This window comes from Danio rerio, chromosome 17 (genome assembly GCF_049306965.1).
Source record: "Danio rerio strain Tuebingen ecotype United States chromosome 17, GRCz12tu, whole genome shotgun sequence".
Classification (NCBI taxonomy): domain Eukaryota; kingdom Metazoa; phylum Chordata; class Actinopteri; order Cypriniformes; family Danionidae; genus Danio; species Danio rerio.
Window position 1 is genome coordinate 56374013 of NC_133192.1, and position 13902 is coordinate 56387914.

General features: G+C 40.3%; 1 protein-coding gene across 5 annotated transcripts in view; it reads right to left on the reverse strand.

Annotated features, from left to right (window-relative positions):
• Window positions 1–2381: 2381 nt before the first annotated feature.
• otofb (otoferlin b) overlaps window positions 2382–13902 on the reverse strand; it is a 59734-nt gene continuing 48213 nt past the window's right edge. Inside the window, exons 42-43 of one of the 5 annotated variants that reach the window (XM_073927629.1) lie at window positions 3819–4025; window positions 2382–2675 (exon numbers count right to left, since the gene is read on the reverse strand). In XM_073927629.1, coding sequence (XP_073783730.1) covers window positions 3845–4025 — 181 coding nt within the window. In that variant the 3' untranslated portion in view covers window positions 2382–2675; window positions 3819–3844. Of the gene's footprint in view, window positions 2676–3465; window positions 7530–8894; window positions 9394–13902 lie in introns of those variants that run through there. The other 4 variants (XM_073927628.1, XM_021467487.3, XM_021467486.3 and 1 more) reach the window with 4 other exon arrangements.

Genomic DNA, 13902 nt, shown 5'->3' on the forward strand with positions numbered 1-13902 from the left:
TTAACGCAAGTGAAATATAAGTAAGTAATTGCTTATAAATTAATTAATTCATTTTCGTTTCGGCTTAGTCCCTTTATTAATCTGGGGTTGCCACAGTGGAATGAACCGCCAACTTATCCAGCATTTGTTTTAGGCAGCGGATGCCCTTCATGATGCAACCCATCTCTGTGAAACATCCATACACACTCATTCACACACACACACACACACACACTATAGACAATTAAGCTTGGCCAATCCACCTATAGCGCATGTCTTTGGACTTGTGGGGGGAAACCGGAGCACCCGTAGGAAACCCACATGAACACAGGGAGAACATGCAAACTCCACAAAGAAATGCCAACTGACCCAGCCGAGGCTCGAAATAGCGACCTTCTTGCTGTGTGGGGACAGTGCTACACACTCAGTGCACACTTTGCTCTTTCAGTAAGTAATTACAGTTACTAGTTAAACCCAATACTGATTCTACGTTTGCATTGATGCATTTAACCCAGGCTTATTCTGAAAATGCACTGCTATATAAATTTCTGGAGAGCATCAGATACGTCACAGGACGTACAATTTTTATTTTTTTTTGCAGTTTTTGTATTTGCAAATCCACCAGAGGCCACTGTGTACAGTTTCTGAGATCTTAAGTTACTCTTGCGACTGCCATTTGTGCCTGCCGTTCCATCTATCCAGACTGACTGACTGACCGACCGATTGACTGACCCATCCTCCTCCTACCCTAAACCCAACCAATAGTGTTTTCAAAAGCACAGATTGACCCGAGCCCCCACTTTCCTAAACTCAACCAACAGTTTTCAAAAGCAATCCAGAAAAAGAAAAGCCTTCGATTTTTGCTATGTTTTCAGATTTTACCACATTCTTACTGTTATTTACTTTTTTATTAACTATTATTTTATTAACTATTTTATTTTATGGCTTTTGTTTTTGTCTTACCCCTTTTCTGGAACTCTTCACCTGACTCAGGGCGTACTCACACTATGCTATCTGAACCCTGCCCAGATGCGTTTGAAAGAGTTGTGCTAGAGCCCGGTTCACTTGGGCTCAGGTGTGGTGCACTTGTAGTGAGAGTGCAAAACGTGCCTGAACCCGAAACTGAAGACAAGACTTGACTTTTAAGGGACTGTTTTATACGGATTAATTAATCATTCTTACTGTTTAATGAATGCAAACTGTTGTAGATTATTAAAGACGCGAGCCCCTCACTGCACGACAGCTGCACCTTCAGCAAACCTCCTCATTCCTGCAGCAAGTGGACTTTATAATTGTTTATGAGCGTCAAAAGTGGCTGATCTGATCTGCATGTCACTGCATATCAAACAACTAAAACAATATAACTAAGGAAATCTCCACTGTGCTGAGCGAGAGCACTTACTGAACAGCGCAGCATCGATGACGTAAGTCGGCAGTACAGAGTGGGCGGCGTCCGCGACACCTCCCTTACCACCCGCATCCTCAGTTATGTCCGCAACACCTCCCTCACCACCCGCGTCCTCAGATATATTTGCGCATAGATGACAAAATAGAGAGGGCGGCGTCAGCGACACCTCCATCAGCACCCGCGTGTTGGGCCGCAGAATTGAGGTCCGCGACACCCGCGCGTCCTCAGTTATATCCGCGCATAGGGCGGCAGAATAAAGAGCGCAGTGTCGCGACACCTCCCTCCCTCCCTCCCTCAGCACCCGCGTATCCTCAGTTATATCCGCGCATAGTGCGCCAGAAAAGAGGTACGCGACACCTCACTTCATTTTCATAACTGGTCACTTTCGTTTTTACATTGGGGTTCAGGGCGGCGTGATCGTCCTCTGCCTAGAGAGGCAGTTCAGCATGCTGAGGCCCTGCGTAAGCGTGCCCAGGCCCAAATGTAATGCGAGTGCAAGCTGTTGGGGGAGACGGGAGAGGGGACAAGCGTGCTTTGGCCCGGTTCAAGGCAACTGTACATAGTGTGAGTACACCCTCAAACCTTGTCATCGTGTTCATGGCAAGCTACTGGACAAACTGGTAAACAGTAGGAAAGCCGTCCATATGGAGGTAAGCGATCAGCTGGTAAGCATGAAAAGGAACGTATCATTCGTTTTAATGATGAAATGCAGCGTTAAGTTCCTCTGGCTACATAATTTGTGATCTCCAGATCTGTGTATAGGGCTACGTTTTCAGAATGAGCCTATGTTAGATGCATATGGACAGAAAAACACACTGCAGAAATCCTAATGCTTTATTCACTCGTTTATTTCAGCTCATTACAAAACTGGATTCCTTTGGTCATTGTATAGTGCAGTTCTAAAATATATATACAGGTCAACAGCAAACAATCGCAAACCAACCTGAAGCAATCAACACTCAATATACGCCACTAAAGGACAAAAGATTAGCAATACTGGTTATGGACATCTTTATTCAGCCAAATGCAGACATACACATTATTTTAAACTCAAGCATTTCAAACGAAGGACACAAAACTAATGAATGAATGTACTGATTTCTACTCTCAGACCCCCAAGAGTTTCTTGGCCATATAGCCAGGCATACTGTAGAGGAACAGGCCCAGAATGGCAAGAAGCATCAGCGCCAACACTAATTTGATGACCAGCCACTTGTATTGGTTGCAGACGAGGTGCCGGATTGCCTTTAGCGGCATCAAGAACCACAGCATAGCAATGTCCGGGCGGCTGGTGGGACAAAATCAACGAACAAGCTTTTAATCTTTCTGAACAAATCGCAAACGTTTGTTTCACTGAAGACATGCAAGCTTGGCAGGTCAAAGCAAAAGGGATAACAATGTTTAATAATTGCTTCAAAATGAATTTTTGCAAAATCATTTGAAGGAAATATGATGATTGTTGCAGCGAGTGCATCCAAAGATCAAAAACTGGACTGCTTCGAAGCTTGGGTGCAAATAATTGATAGTTTTCACGTGACGTCACACGATTAGAGGAACGCCCCCCTGGTGGACAAGACATTACATTACATCTCCTTCTGACTGGCAAGTCTTTTTATACAGGTTCTACTCTAATTTAAGTTGTGCAATTAAAACTATTAACTGAAATGCAAAGTATAAAAAGCAGAAGTAAACAAGTAGATTTTCACCATCATGACTAAATCGCTGAGGAATATCCACAAGATAAATGTAAACATTGGAGAATTGGAGCTCCGAGAGAAACACTAAGGGTTTTAAATGACTGACAAACGGGTGAAGATGCATTATATAGATCTCAAGTGTTAACGATTTCATTTGTGATCTGTTTTCTGTCGATATGCGATCCAAATATTTGTAGCTTAAAACAGATGTATATATGACCAGTTTGTGTTGTCTTTCTATGTAGATCCCAGTGTAGCCGATATTACAGCTCATTATTTTTTCACCCGCCATGTCTCCGCACAGGTCACGTGACTGAAAACTATCAATTGTAGAAAGAAAAATGGCAAGATTTTCTCTGGGTCAAATAAAATGCATGCATAGTGTTTTTATTGATTTATTAGCAGCAGCCAAAAGCACACAATAACACACATTTCAATGAAGAAACACATAACTTTCAACCATCGGAAAATCCCAGAAATGTACTATTTTATAGATGTATATAAAAACATTTTACATCAGCACTGGATATGCAGACAACTACATGTTTTATGTGTTTTTAGTTTTCTGAAACACAGAGATCTCTACTGGACGCTCTTCTAAATCTATTTCAGTTTTGAGGTTTAGTATTGTTTATGATCAAACCAGTGATAATTAAAGGCAATGAAGGAAAGTAGGTTTGCGTATGACTTCTCCAACACACCAATACACCATTCCAAGTAAAATGTCGCAGTACTATCAAACGTTGCAGAGAGAAGCTTCTTAAGCTCCCAGAAGCTTTTTCACCATGTAACCAGGCATACTGTAGAGGAACAGGCCCAGAATGGCGAGAAGCATCAGCGCCAACACTAATTTGATGGCCAGCCACTTGTATTGGTTGCAGACGAGGTGCCGGATTGCCTTTAGCGGCATCAAGAACCACAGCATAGCAGTGTCGGGGCGGCTGGTGGGACAAAACCAATGAACAAGCTTTTAATCTTTCTGAACAAATCGCAAATGTTTGTCTCACTGAAGACATGCAAGCTTGGCAGGTCAAAGCAAAACCGGTTATTGAAGTTACCCTCGTTCCCCGAGGGGGGGAATGGAAATGCTATGTGGAAACTTCCACTATGGGGGATTTCGTCAGAATTCAAGCATCTGAAAGAGTATACAATCAGGCCAATGAAATGCCAATAAGTTAACAGCATCAGCATGCACAGCTGGCGCTACTTACAATTAATCTTGTATGTAAGTTTTCATTATTAAACGGAGGCATCCTTTTCTAGAAGAAGAGCCTTTCACGGCTAAAAGCTAAGGGGCAATCATTGTGGCGATGAACATAGCATTTCTGTTCCCTCCCCCAGGGATCGAGGGTTACTTCAGTAACCGTAGCATTCCCCATTCGGAAGGGGAACTTCAATGCTATGTGGAAACTTCCACTACGGTGGAATGCACACTTGGAAAGTGTGCAATCTCGGTAGGTAGGATGCTGCGGAGGCCACCTGCTGCCCAAGTGACCAGGTGGCGAGAAAACATATGGACTAGCCCTGAGAAAGGGGAGTGCTCATATAAAAAGATGGTTAGCGGGGAAGGAAAACATGAGCCCGCCTAAGAGGGGGGACTACATTGTGGCTGAGTGAGCATATGGGATCAACAGTGGGGATCTCACATAGCAGGCATCTATACCTAGAACGCGGGGTGACCAGTGGGCATGCCAACAATGTAACGGGCCATTACCTGACTACTCAGCTGAGACAGATGAGAAACCCTGCAAGGTTTACCAAGTGGGGAAGTCAACTGACAGCGTGGATATGAGACAGTTAAGAAAGCAAACTTTGTCAACTTCGTGCATATCTGCCAGGTTAACCATAGGTGGCGCTCCTGGACCACTAATGAGGCCATTGTCCTTCCAAGGCCACAAACAGCAGACTTGCATCCGTAGAGGACAGTCAGTTGCGGTGCGGGGCTCGTGTAACAGGCCTGGGTCGGAACCATCCTCGTGCAGCTGTGCCAGCGCCTGTGCTTGTTAACGCTGGTAGGTGGCCATAGCGCACAGAGGGGAAGCAGCCTGGCCTGCGGCTGTGTGGGCTCTGGCTCCGAGGGAGGCAGATAACCTACATGCCTTGGACGGGAGCAGAGGCAGACCCCACCAGTAATTGGCACCACGCGGGCCCACAATGGCACTTTCCATCTGGGGAATCGACTCATACCCCTGGCTGCTCCGCTATCAAGAGTGGTGAGGTACACGCAAATAGGGCAGAGAAAGGTGTCCTCCAAGACTGCGTGAGCCTACTTTGGACTTCTGGGAAGAAGGGGATGGGAGGCTTAAAGGTCTTGCCTTCTTAACATCCTCCACACAACACCCATCTAGTTGGTCTGGCCACGGGGGGTGGGTGGGGGATAAACCATCTCCAGGCCCACGGCCGAAGCAGCCCGGGAAAGTATGGTTATCATGTCTGCTTATAGATTCGACGCCGTGCTCGCTACCCCGATAGGAGGGAGCGGGTTCGAATCCTCATCAGACAATGACAGCCTGTCATCCGATGCAGCGATGGACGTCTATGCCTCGGTGTCATCATGTGAGAGGGCGACCATCCGAGGACGCATCGCTTCACCACTCGAAGCTTGGATGGAGCACGTGGAGAAATAAGAGGTCCGCAAGCCTGAGGGTGGCGGATTTACTCACTCTGTAACCCTCAGATCTGCCCGAGTGCCAACCACAAAGAGGGGGACAGCTGGAGTGGGTGGCCCTTTTGCAAGAGCCAGTCTCGATCTTAACTGTGCAACAGACATGCAACAGCAGTGATGGCATGAACTACAAACCGAATACTGACCGGACCCAAAGATTGCCAGACAAGGGAGAAACCAAGGTCGACCGTCTGCCGCCGCTTATCGCATACTCTGGACCAGGAAAAGCAGCCCGCTTTCTCGTTCTCTCTCTCTGTCATAACAGTTGGAGAAACCCTCATATGACTCTCTCAAAAGCTTCATGAAAGGATCTGAAGCAAAACGGATGCTCAGCTTGGCACATGCAGCGCTTATATACAAGACTATTTGTAAGTAGCGCCAGCTGTGCATGCTAACGCTACTAACCCATTGACATTTCATTGGCCAGATTGTATACTCTTTCAGATGATTGGATTCTGATGAAATCCCCCATAGTGGAAGTTTCCGCATAGCATTGAAGTTCCCCTCCCGAAGGAGAACTTGTTGTTCAATGAATGCTTCAAAATTGAGTTTTGCTAAATCATTTGAGAGAAATATGATGATTGGTGCAACAAATGCATCCAAAGATCCACAGCTGGACTGGTTTGCAGAGCTTGGGTGTACATGATTGATAGTTTTTATGTGGCATCACATGATTAGGGAAACGCTCCTCTGGTGGGTAAAACATTTCCTGCTGACCAACAAGTCTTTTTATATAGTTTCTATTCTAGTACAATCAAAATAAATATCCAAATGAAAAGTCAAAGTATAAACAGCAGAAGTGAAAGAATAGATTTTCGCGGTCGCCAATGACCGAATCGCTAAGGAATATCCGCAAGATAAATGTAAACATCGACGAATTGGAGCTCTGAGAGAGACGTTTGTAAATGACTGAAAAACAGCTTCATAGATTTAGTTCATACAATCGCAAGTGCCCACAATTTACAGTTTGTAGTCATATCTCTTGTTCGTTCTGTCAATATGTGATCCAAATATTTGTAGCTTGAAACAGATGGAAATATGACCGGTTTGTGCTGTGTTTCTATGTAGATCCCAGTGTAGCCGCAATTACGGTCCATTGTTTTTTTTTTTGCCTGCCTGGTTTCTGCACAGGTCACATGACTGAAAACTATCAATTATAGAAAGAATAATTGCAGGATTTTCTCTGGGTCCTAACAAATAAAAAGCATAGTTTTTTATTTTTACATGGATTTAATAGCAGTAGCCAAAAGCACACAATTACACACATTTCAGCCTAGAAACACAACTTCCAACCATCGGAAAAATCCCAGAAATGTACTAATTTATATATGTATATAAAAACATTTTACATCAGCACTGGATATACAGACAACTACATGTTTTTAGGAGTTTTTAGTACACAAAGAAATCTATAGAGTACGATCCTCTAATCTCCTCTAAATCTATTTCAGTTTTGCGCTTTAGCAGTGTTTATGATCAAACCAGTAATAATTGTAAGCAAAGGAGAAAAGTAGGTTTGCGTATGACTTCTCCAACACACCAATACACCATTCCAAATGAAATGTCGCAGTACTATTAAACGTTGCAGAGAGAAGCTTCTCAAGCTCCCAGAAGCTTTTTCACCATGTAACCAGGCATACTGTAGAGGAACAGGCCCAGAATGGCGAGAAGCATCAGCGCCAACACTAATTTGATGACCAGCCACTTGTATTGGTTGCAGACGAGATTCCGGATTGCCTTTAGCGGCATCAAGAACCACAGCATAGCAATGTCCGGGCGGCTGGTGGGACAAAACCAACGAACAAGCTTTTAATCTTTCTGAACAAATCGCAAAGGTTTGTCTCACTGAAGACATGCAAGCTTGGCAGGTCAAAGCAAAGGGGAAGTGCAAGTATAACGTTGTTCAACACAACGGTCGTTCAGCGAACGCTTCAAAATGCAAGTTTTGCAAAATCATTTGAAGGAAATATGATGATTGGTGCAGCGAGTGCATCCAAAGATCCACAGCTAGACTGGCTTTCAAAGCTTGGGTGCAAATAATTGATAGTTTTCACGTGACGTCACATGATTAGAGGAACGCCCCCCCCTACTCCTGGTGGGCAAAACATTGCTATCTCTTGCTTATTGGCAAGTCTTTTTATATAGTTTATATTCTAATTTGCATGTCAAGTGCAATTAAATTATAAATTGAAATGCAAAGTATAAGCAGCTGAAGCTACCAAATAAATTTTGCCATCACCACTGAGTAAATTTCAGAGAAATATCCACAGGACAGATGTAAACATTGACAAATTAGAGCTCTGACAGAGACATGTAGAGTTTTAAATGATAGAATATGGATCCCAAGTGCTAACAATTTACATTTCGTAATCTGCTTTGTTCTGTTGATATGTGATCCAAATATTCGTAGCTGGAAACAGATGTGCAGTTGAAGTCAGAATTATTTGCCCCCCTTTGAATTTTTGTTGCTTTTTTGAATATTTCCCATATTATATTTAACAGAGCAAGGAAATTTTCACAGCATGTCTGATAATGTTTTTTCTTCTGGAGAAAGTCTTATTTGTTTTATTTCGGCTAGAATAAAAGCAGTTTTTAATTTTTTTAACACCATTTTAAGAACAAAATTATTAGTCCCTTTAAGCTAACTTTTTTTTCGATAGTCTACAGAACAATCCATCGTTATACAACAACTTGCCTAATTACCCTAACCTGCCTAGTTAATCTAATTAACCCAGTTAAGCCTTTAAAAGTCACTTTAAGCTGTATAGAAGTGTCTTGAAAAATATCTAGTAAAATATTATTTACTGTCATCATGGCAAAGATAAAACAAATCAGTTATTAGAGATGAGTTATTAAAACTATAATGTTTAGAAATATGTTGAAGAAATCTACTCTCTGTTGAACAGAAATAGGGGGAAAAATAAACAGGGATTTAATAATTCAGGGGGGCTAATAATTCTGACTTCAACTGTATATATGATTAAGTTGGTGCTGCTTTTCTATGCAGATCCCAGTGTAGCCGATATTACGGCTCGTTTTTTTGCCTGCCTAGTCTCCGCACAGGTCACATGACTGAAAACTATCAATTGTAGAAAGAAAAATGGCAAGATTTTCTCTGGGTCCTAACAAATAAAATGCATGCATAGTGTTTTTATTGATTTATTAGCAGCAGCCAAAAGCACACAATAACACACATTTCAATGAAGAAACACAACTTCCAACCATCGGAAAAACCCAGAAATGTACTAATTTATAGATGTATATAAAAACATTTTACATCAGCACTGGATATGCAAACAATTATGTTTTTATGTGTTTTTAGTTTAGTTTAGTAGGGTTTATGATCAAACCAGTAATAATTGAAGGCAAAGGACGAAAGTAGGTTTGCGTATGACTTCTCCAACACACCAATACACCATTCCAAATGAAAATTCGACTATCAAACGCTGCAGAGAGAAACTTCTCAAGCTCCCAGTAGCTTTTTCACCATGTACCCTGGCATACTGTACAGAAACAAGCCCAGCATTGCTAAAAGCAGCAGAGCCACCACTATTTTGATGACCAGCCACTTGTATTGGTTGCAGACGAGATGGCGGATTGCCTTTAGCGGCATCATGAACCACAGGAATGCAGTGTCAGGGCGGCTGGTGGGACAAAGAGAAATGTGTGGTAAAATTATGCGGCATTTCCCTGGGCGACTTTTGATCGCACTGGGGTTTAATCTCAGTTTATTTAAAATTTAGCAACAAAGCAAGCACAGATTATTTCGGTAACACTTTACATTTACACACTATTTGTTAAGCTTCAGCAAATAGTTAAGTGGTTATTTGTTAAGCATTAGCTCTACATTAAGCAGTTTATAAATACAGCCACCCATGCTTTATTAATTACTTATAAGTGCACGAACAATGTGCTTAATGATTGTGTTTTCATACTTTGTTAGTGATTCATTTTTCATTACTAAATTAAGTATTGCATTATTTACAAACCAGTTATTTAAGAAAAGTGTGTTTTTTAGGATCATTCGGAATGCGTAAGTACATTTTTTATAATTTGATTAATGATTATTATTCAGGCATATAATATTAGTTGCTTTGTATGTTAGTAAATGCTTTATTGACTCAATTTCATCAAGTTTGATGACCTAATCTTACACTATGTATGCTCTGTAAATCCCTTATTAAATGAGAGGTTGAATTCTAAACAGGAAAAAAGAACTGAAACTGTATCAAATGAAACAGAAATCTTTGCATAAATCTTAGCTAAAATAAAATTACTGTACAATTTAAACATAAGTAAAAACATTGAAATGTTCCATTATAATATATTGTTAAATTATAATACTGTTGTTGTTGTTTTATCCAATTTTATGTTGTATTTTGACACTCCCACTACAGTAAGTATATTTTTTAAAATAAAATTTTCAAAGATACGTTGTTCTTTTTGACATGACATGAAGAGTTTTAAATGACAGAATTTGGATCCCAAGTGCTAACAATTTACATTTCGTGATCTGCTTTGTTCTGTTTATATGCGATCCAAATATTCGTAGCTTGAAACAGATGTGCAGTTGAAGTCAGAATTATTTGCCCCCCTTTGAATTTTGGTTGCTTTTTTGAATATTTCCCATATTATATTTAACAGAGCAAGGAAATTTTCACAGCATGTCTGATAATGTTTTTTTCTTCTGGAGAAAGTCTTATTTGTTTTATTTCGGCTAGAATAAAAGCAGTTTTAAATTTTTTAAACACCATTTTAAGGACAAAATTATTAGCCCCTTTAAGCTAACTTTTTTTCAATAGTCTGCAGAACAATCCATCGTTATACAATAACTTGCCTAATTACCCTAACCTGCCTAGTTAATCTAATTAACCCAGTTAAGCCTTTAAACGCCACTTTAAGCTGTATAGAAGTGTCTTTAAATAAAAATTTCAAAGATACGTTGTTCTTTTTGAAACTGAGTCTTTAATTGTCATTTTTAAGGGATTAACAGAGCATGAATAATCCTCACTTTAGATTAGTTCATGAAACTAGATGAAGGTGAGTTAATAAAGCATTTATTACATACACTACCTGACAAAAGTCTTGTCATTGATCCCAGTTGTAAAAGCAACATATAATAACTCGACTTCTAGATGATCAATTGGAAAAGTGGCAGAAGGTGGAATTTACTGATGAATCATCTGTTGAACTGCATCAATCATCACAAATACTGCAGAAGATCTACTGGAACCAGCATGGAGCCAAGATTCTCATAGAAATCAGTCAAGTTTGGTAAAGGAAAAATCATGGTTTGGGGTTACATTCAGTATCAACAGCCTGAGGTACTGTATCAAGACATTAGTGCTGCCCATTACATTACAAACCACAGGAAAGGGCAAATTCTCCAGCAGGATAGCGCTACTTCTCATACTTTAGCCTCCACATCAAAGCTACTGAAAGCAGAGAAGGTCAAGGTGCTCCAGGATTGGCCAGCCCAGTCACCAGACATGAACATTATTGAGCATGTCTGGGGTTAAGATGAAGGAGAAGGCATTGAAGATGAATCCAAAGAATCTTGATGAACTCTGGGAGTCCTGCAAGAAGGCTTTCTTCTTCATTCCAGATGACTTTATTAATCAGTGATTTGAGTCATGTCAGAGATGTATGGATGCAGTCCTCCAAGCTCATGATGGAGTCAGACACAATGTTCATTCTGTCTCCACTGCAGCAGGACTTTATATTCTATACTGTACATTATTTCTGTTCAGTGATCAGACTTTAGTCTGAGCAGAGTCAGGCCTTACTGTCCTAATCAAATCATTAATAATCAAGGTATGATCAGATTTAATTGTGCTCAAATAAGCGTCATCTAGAGGCCTTTGCCTTTCATATAAGCCACTTCTGATACCAAATAATCAACTAGAAGTCAACTTATTATTATTGTTCCTAAAACTTGGATAGGCGACAAGACTTTTGTCAGGTCGTGTACAAAGTAACTATTATCACATCCCTTAATAATAAGATATATAAATGTTCATTTGAATAGTTTAATCATTTACTCATGCGTTCTGAATGATCTTAAACCCCAACTATTCTTAAATAACTGATTTGTAAATATTGCCATGCTTAATTTAGAAATGAAAAATGAATTATTAACTAGGTATGAAAATACAATCATTAAGCACATTATACATGTGCTTATATTGTAGCTGTATTTATAAACTGCTAAATAACGTCTATCAATGTAGAGTAAATGCTTTAAAAAAAATTGAATTAACTATTTGCTAATGCTTATCCCTGCTGAAAAATCCAGCTAAAACCAGCCTAGGATGGTTTTAGCTGGTCGACCAGCCTGGTTTTAGAGGGGTTTTGGCCACTTCCAGGCTGGTTTCCAGTCATTTCCAGCCTGTTTTTAGTTGGTCAGGCTGGGCGATGACCAGCTAAAACCAGCTTGACCAGCCGAGCCAGGCTGGGAGCCCAGCCAAAACCAACTATGTCCAGCTTAAACCAGGATGGTCAAGCTGGTTTTAGATGTTTTAGCTAGTCACTATCCAGCCTGGTTTTAGCTAAAACCAGGCTGGAAATGACTGGAAACCAGCCTGGAAGAGGCCAAAACCCCTCTAAAACCAGCCTGGTCGACCAGCTAAAACCAGCCAACCAGCCTAGGCTGGTTTAAGCTGGATTTTTCAGCAGGGATGATATATAGTGTGTAGTTATTTTCAAGTGTTACCATTACTTTTTAATTGGAAATAGGCTCTAGTTACAGCTCCCCAAGAATTAAATAGTTGAGTTTTACCCTTTTTTAATCCATTCAGCAGATATCCTGGCAGGAGCACTTTTAGCTTAGCTTAGTTTAGCATTGATCATAAAATCGGATTAGGCCATTAGCATCTCACTCAAAAATTACCAAAACGTTTTGATAGTTTTGCTATTTAATGTCTGACTCTTCTGTAGTTACATTGTGCACTAAGACATATGAGAATTCAAAAGTTGCTAGTTTCTAGGCTGATATGTCTAGGAACTAAACTCTCATTCTGACGTAATAATCAAGGGACTTTGCTTGCGTAGCTTGGCTGAATCAGGGGTAATGATAATATGCAGCGTCTGAAAGTAACTTCCAATGTAAACCTCCAGTTGTGCTGTGTAATATCATTGTGCCTTAATTATAAGAGTATAGTTCCTAGCCACATCAGCCTAGAAAATGCCACATGTTCATTTTTCCGTTGGTTTTAGTACACAACGTAACTATAAAAGAGTCAAGCTTTAAATAGGGAAATTATCTAACATAGACTAACCCTATTCCGTACACAACGATGTTGCGTACAGATGACCTTTTAACGCCAATCTCTGAATAAATACCTTTGTGTCGTAGGCAAGCTATACATCTGTATACTCTTTATTTCTCACTCTTTCAACCCCAACCACATCAGAGACCTTCCTAAAATATGTTTCAGAGTAAATTCACAAAATTTGCCGCATCCACCTAATTCGCTTGAAAATAGACAGTGGGCAAGCTTAAGGTGTGGGTGTCTCCTGGGAGGGGAGACATTTAAAGCAACGGCAATATGCATTTGTATTTAATTTAGGCATCACAAAGTATTACAGTCTTCATAAAGTGAATATTATGTTATCACAAATTATTAAATAAATGATCTTTTGTTGAGTAAATGCTTTGAAATGGGGATATTTAGACGTCAGATGTGGGTGATGACCGCATGGCGCAACTCTCAGCCAAACGCTGTTTGGATCCTCTTTGTGCAGTGATGATGTTTACATTCATAAAAGGTCAGTCAAGTTAGCGTTAATTTGCATGAATTTAATGTTTTAATATTTTAAATTGTCATGCTGTTATAAAATAAACATGATATAAAAATTAAATGATTGTGAAGCTCATTTCAAACTTTCATAAAAGAGATATTACGCAATAATAGTTAAACACAATAATAGTAAATAGTATAAGACTTCAAACAATGCCCATTTTTGCCAGTGAATTGAAGTTATGCGCCCTGTACGAACACTATTTTAGTCGTGTACGGAACACAGTTAATACCTATCATCTTCCATACACATGTGAAGGCGGTACTTTTCCCATCTTTTCTCAAAAACTACTGGTCTAAAAGACATCAATCAAGATTTGGATTGTGCAATAGGTATTCCCCCAGGGAATGAAC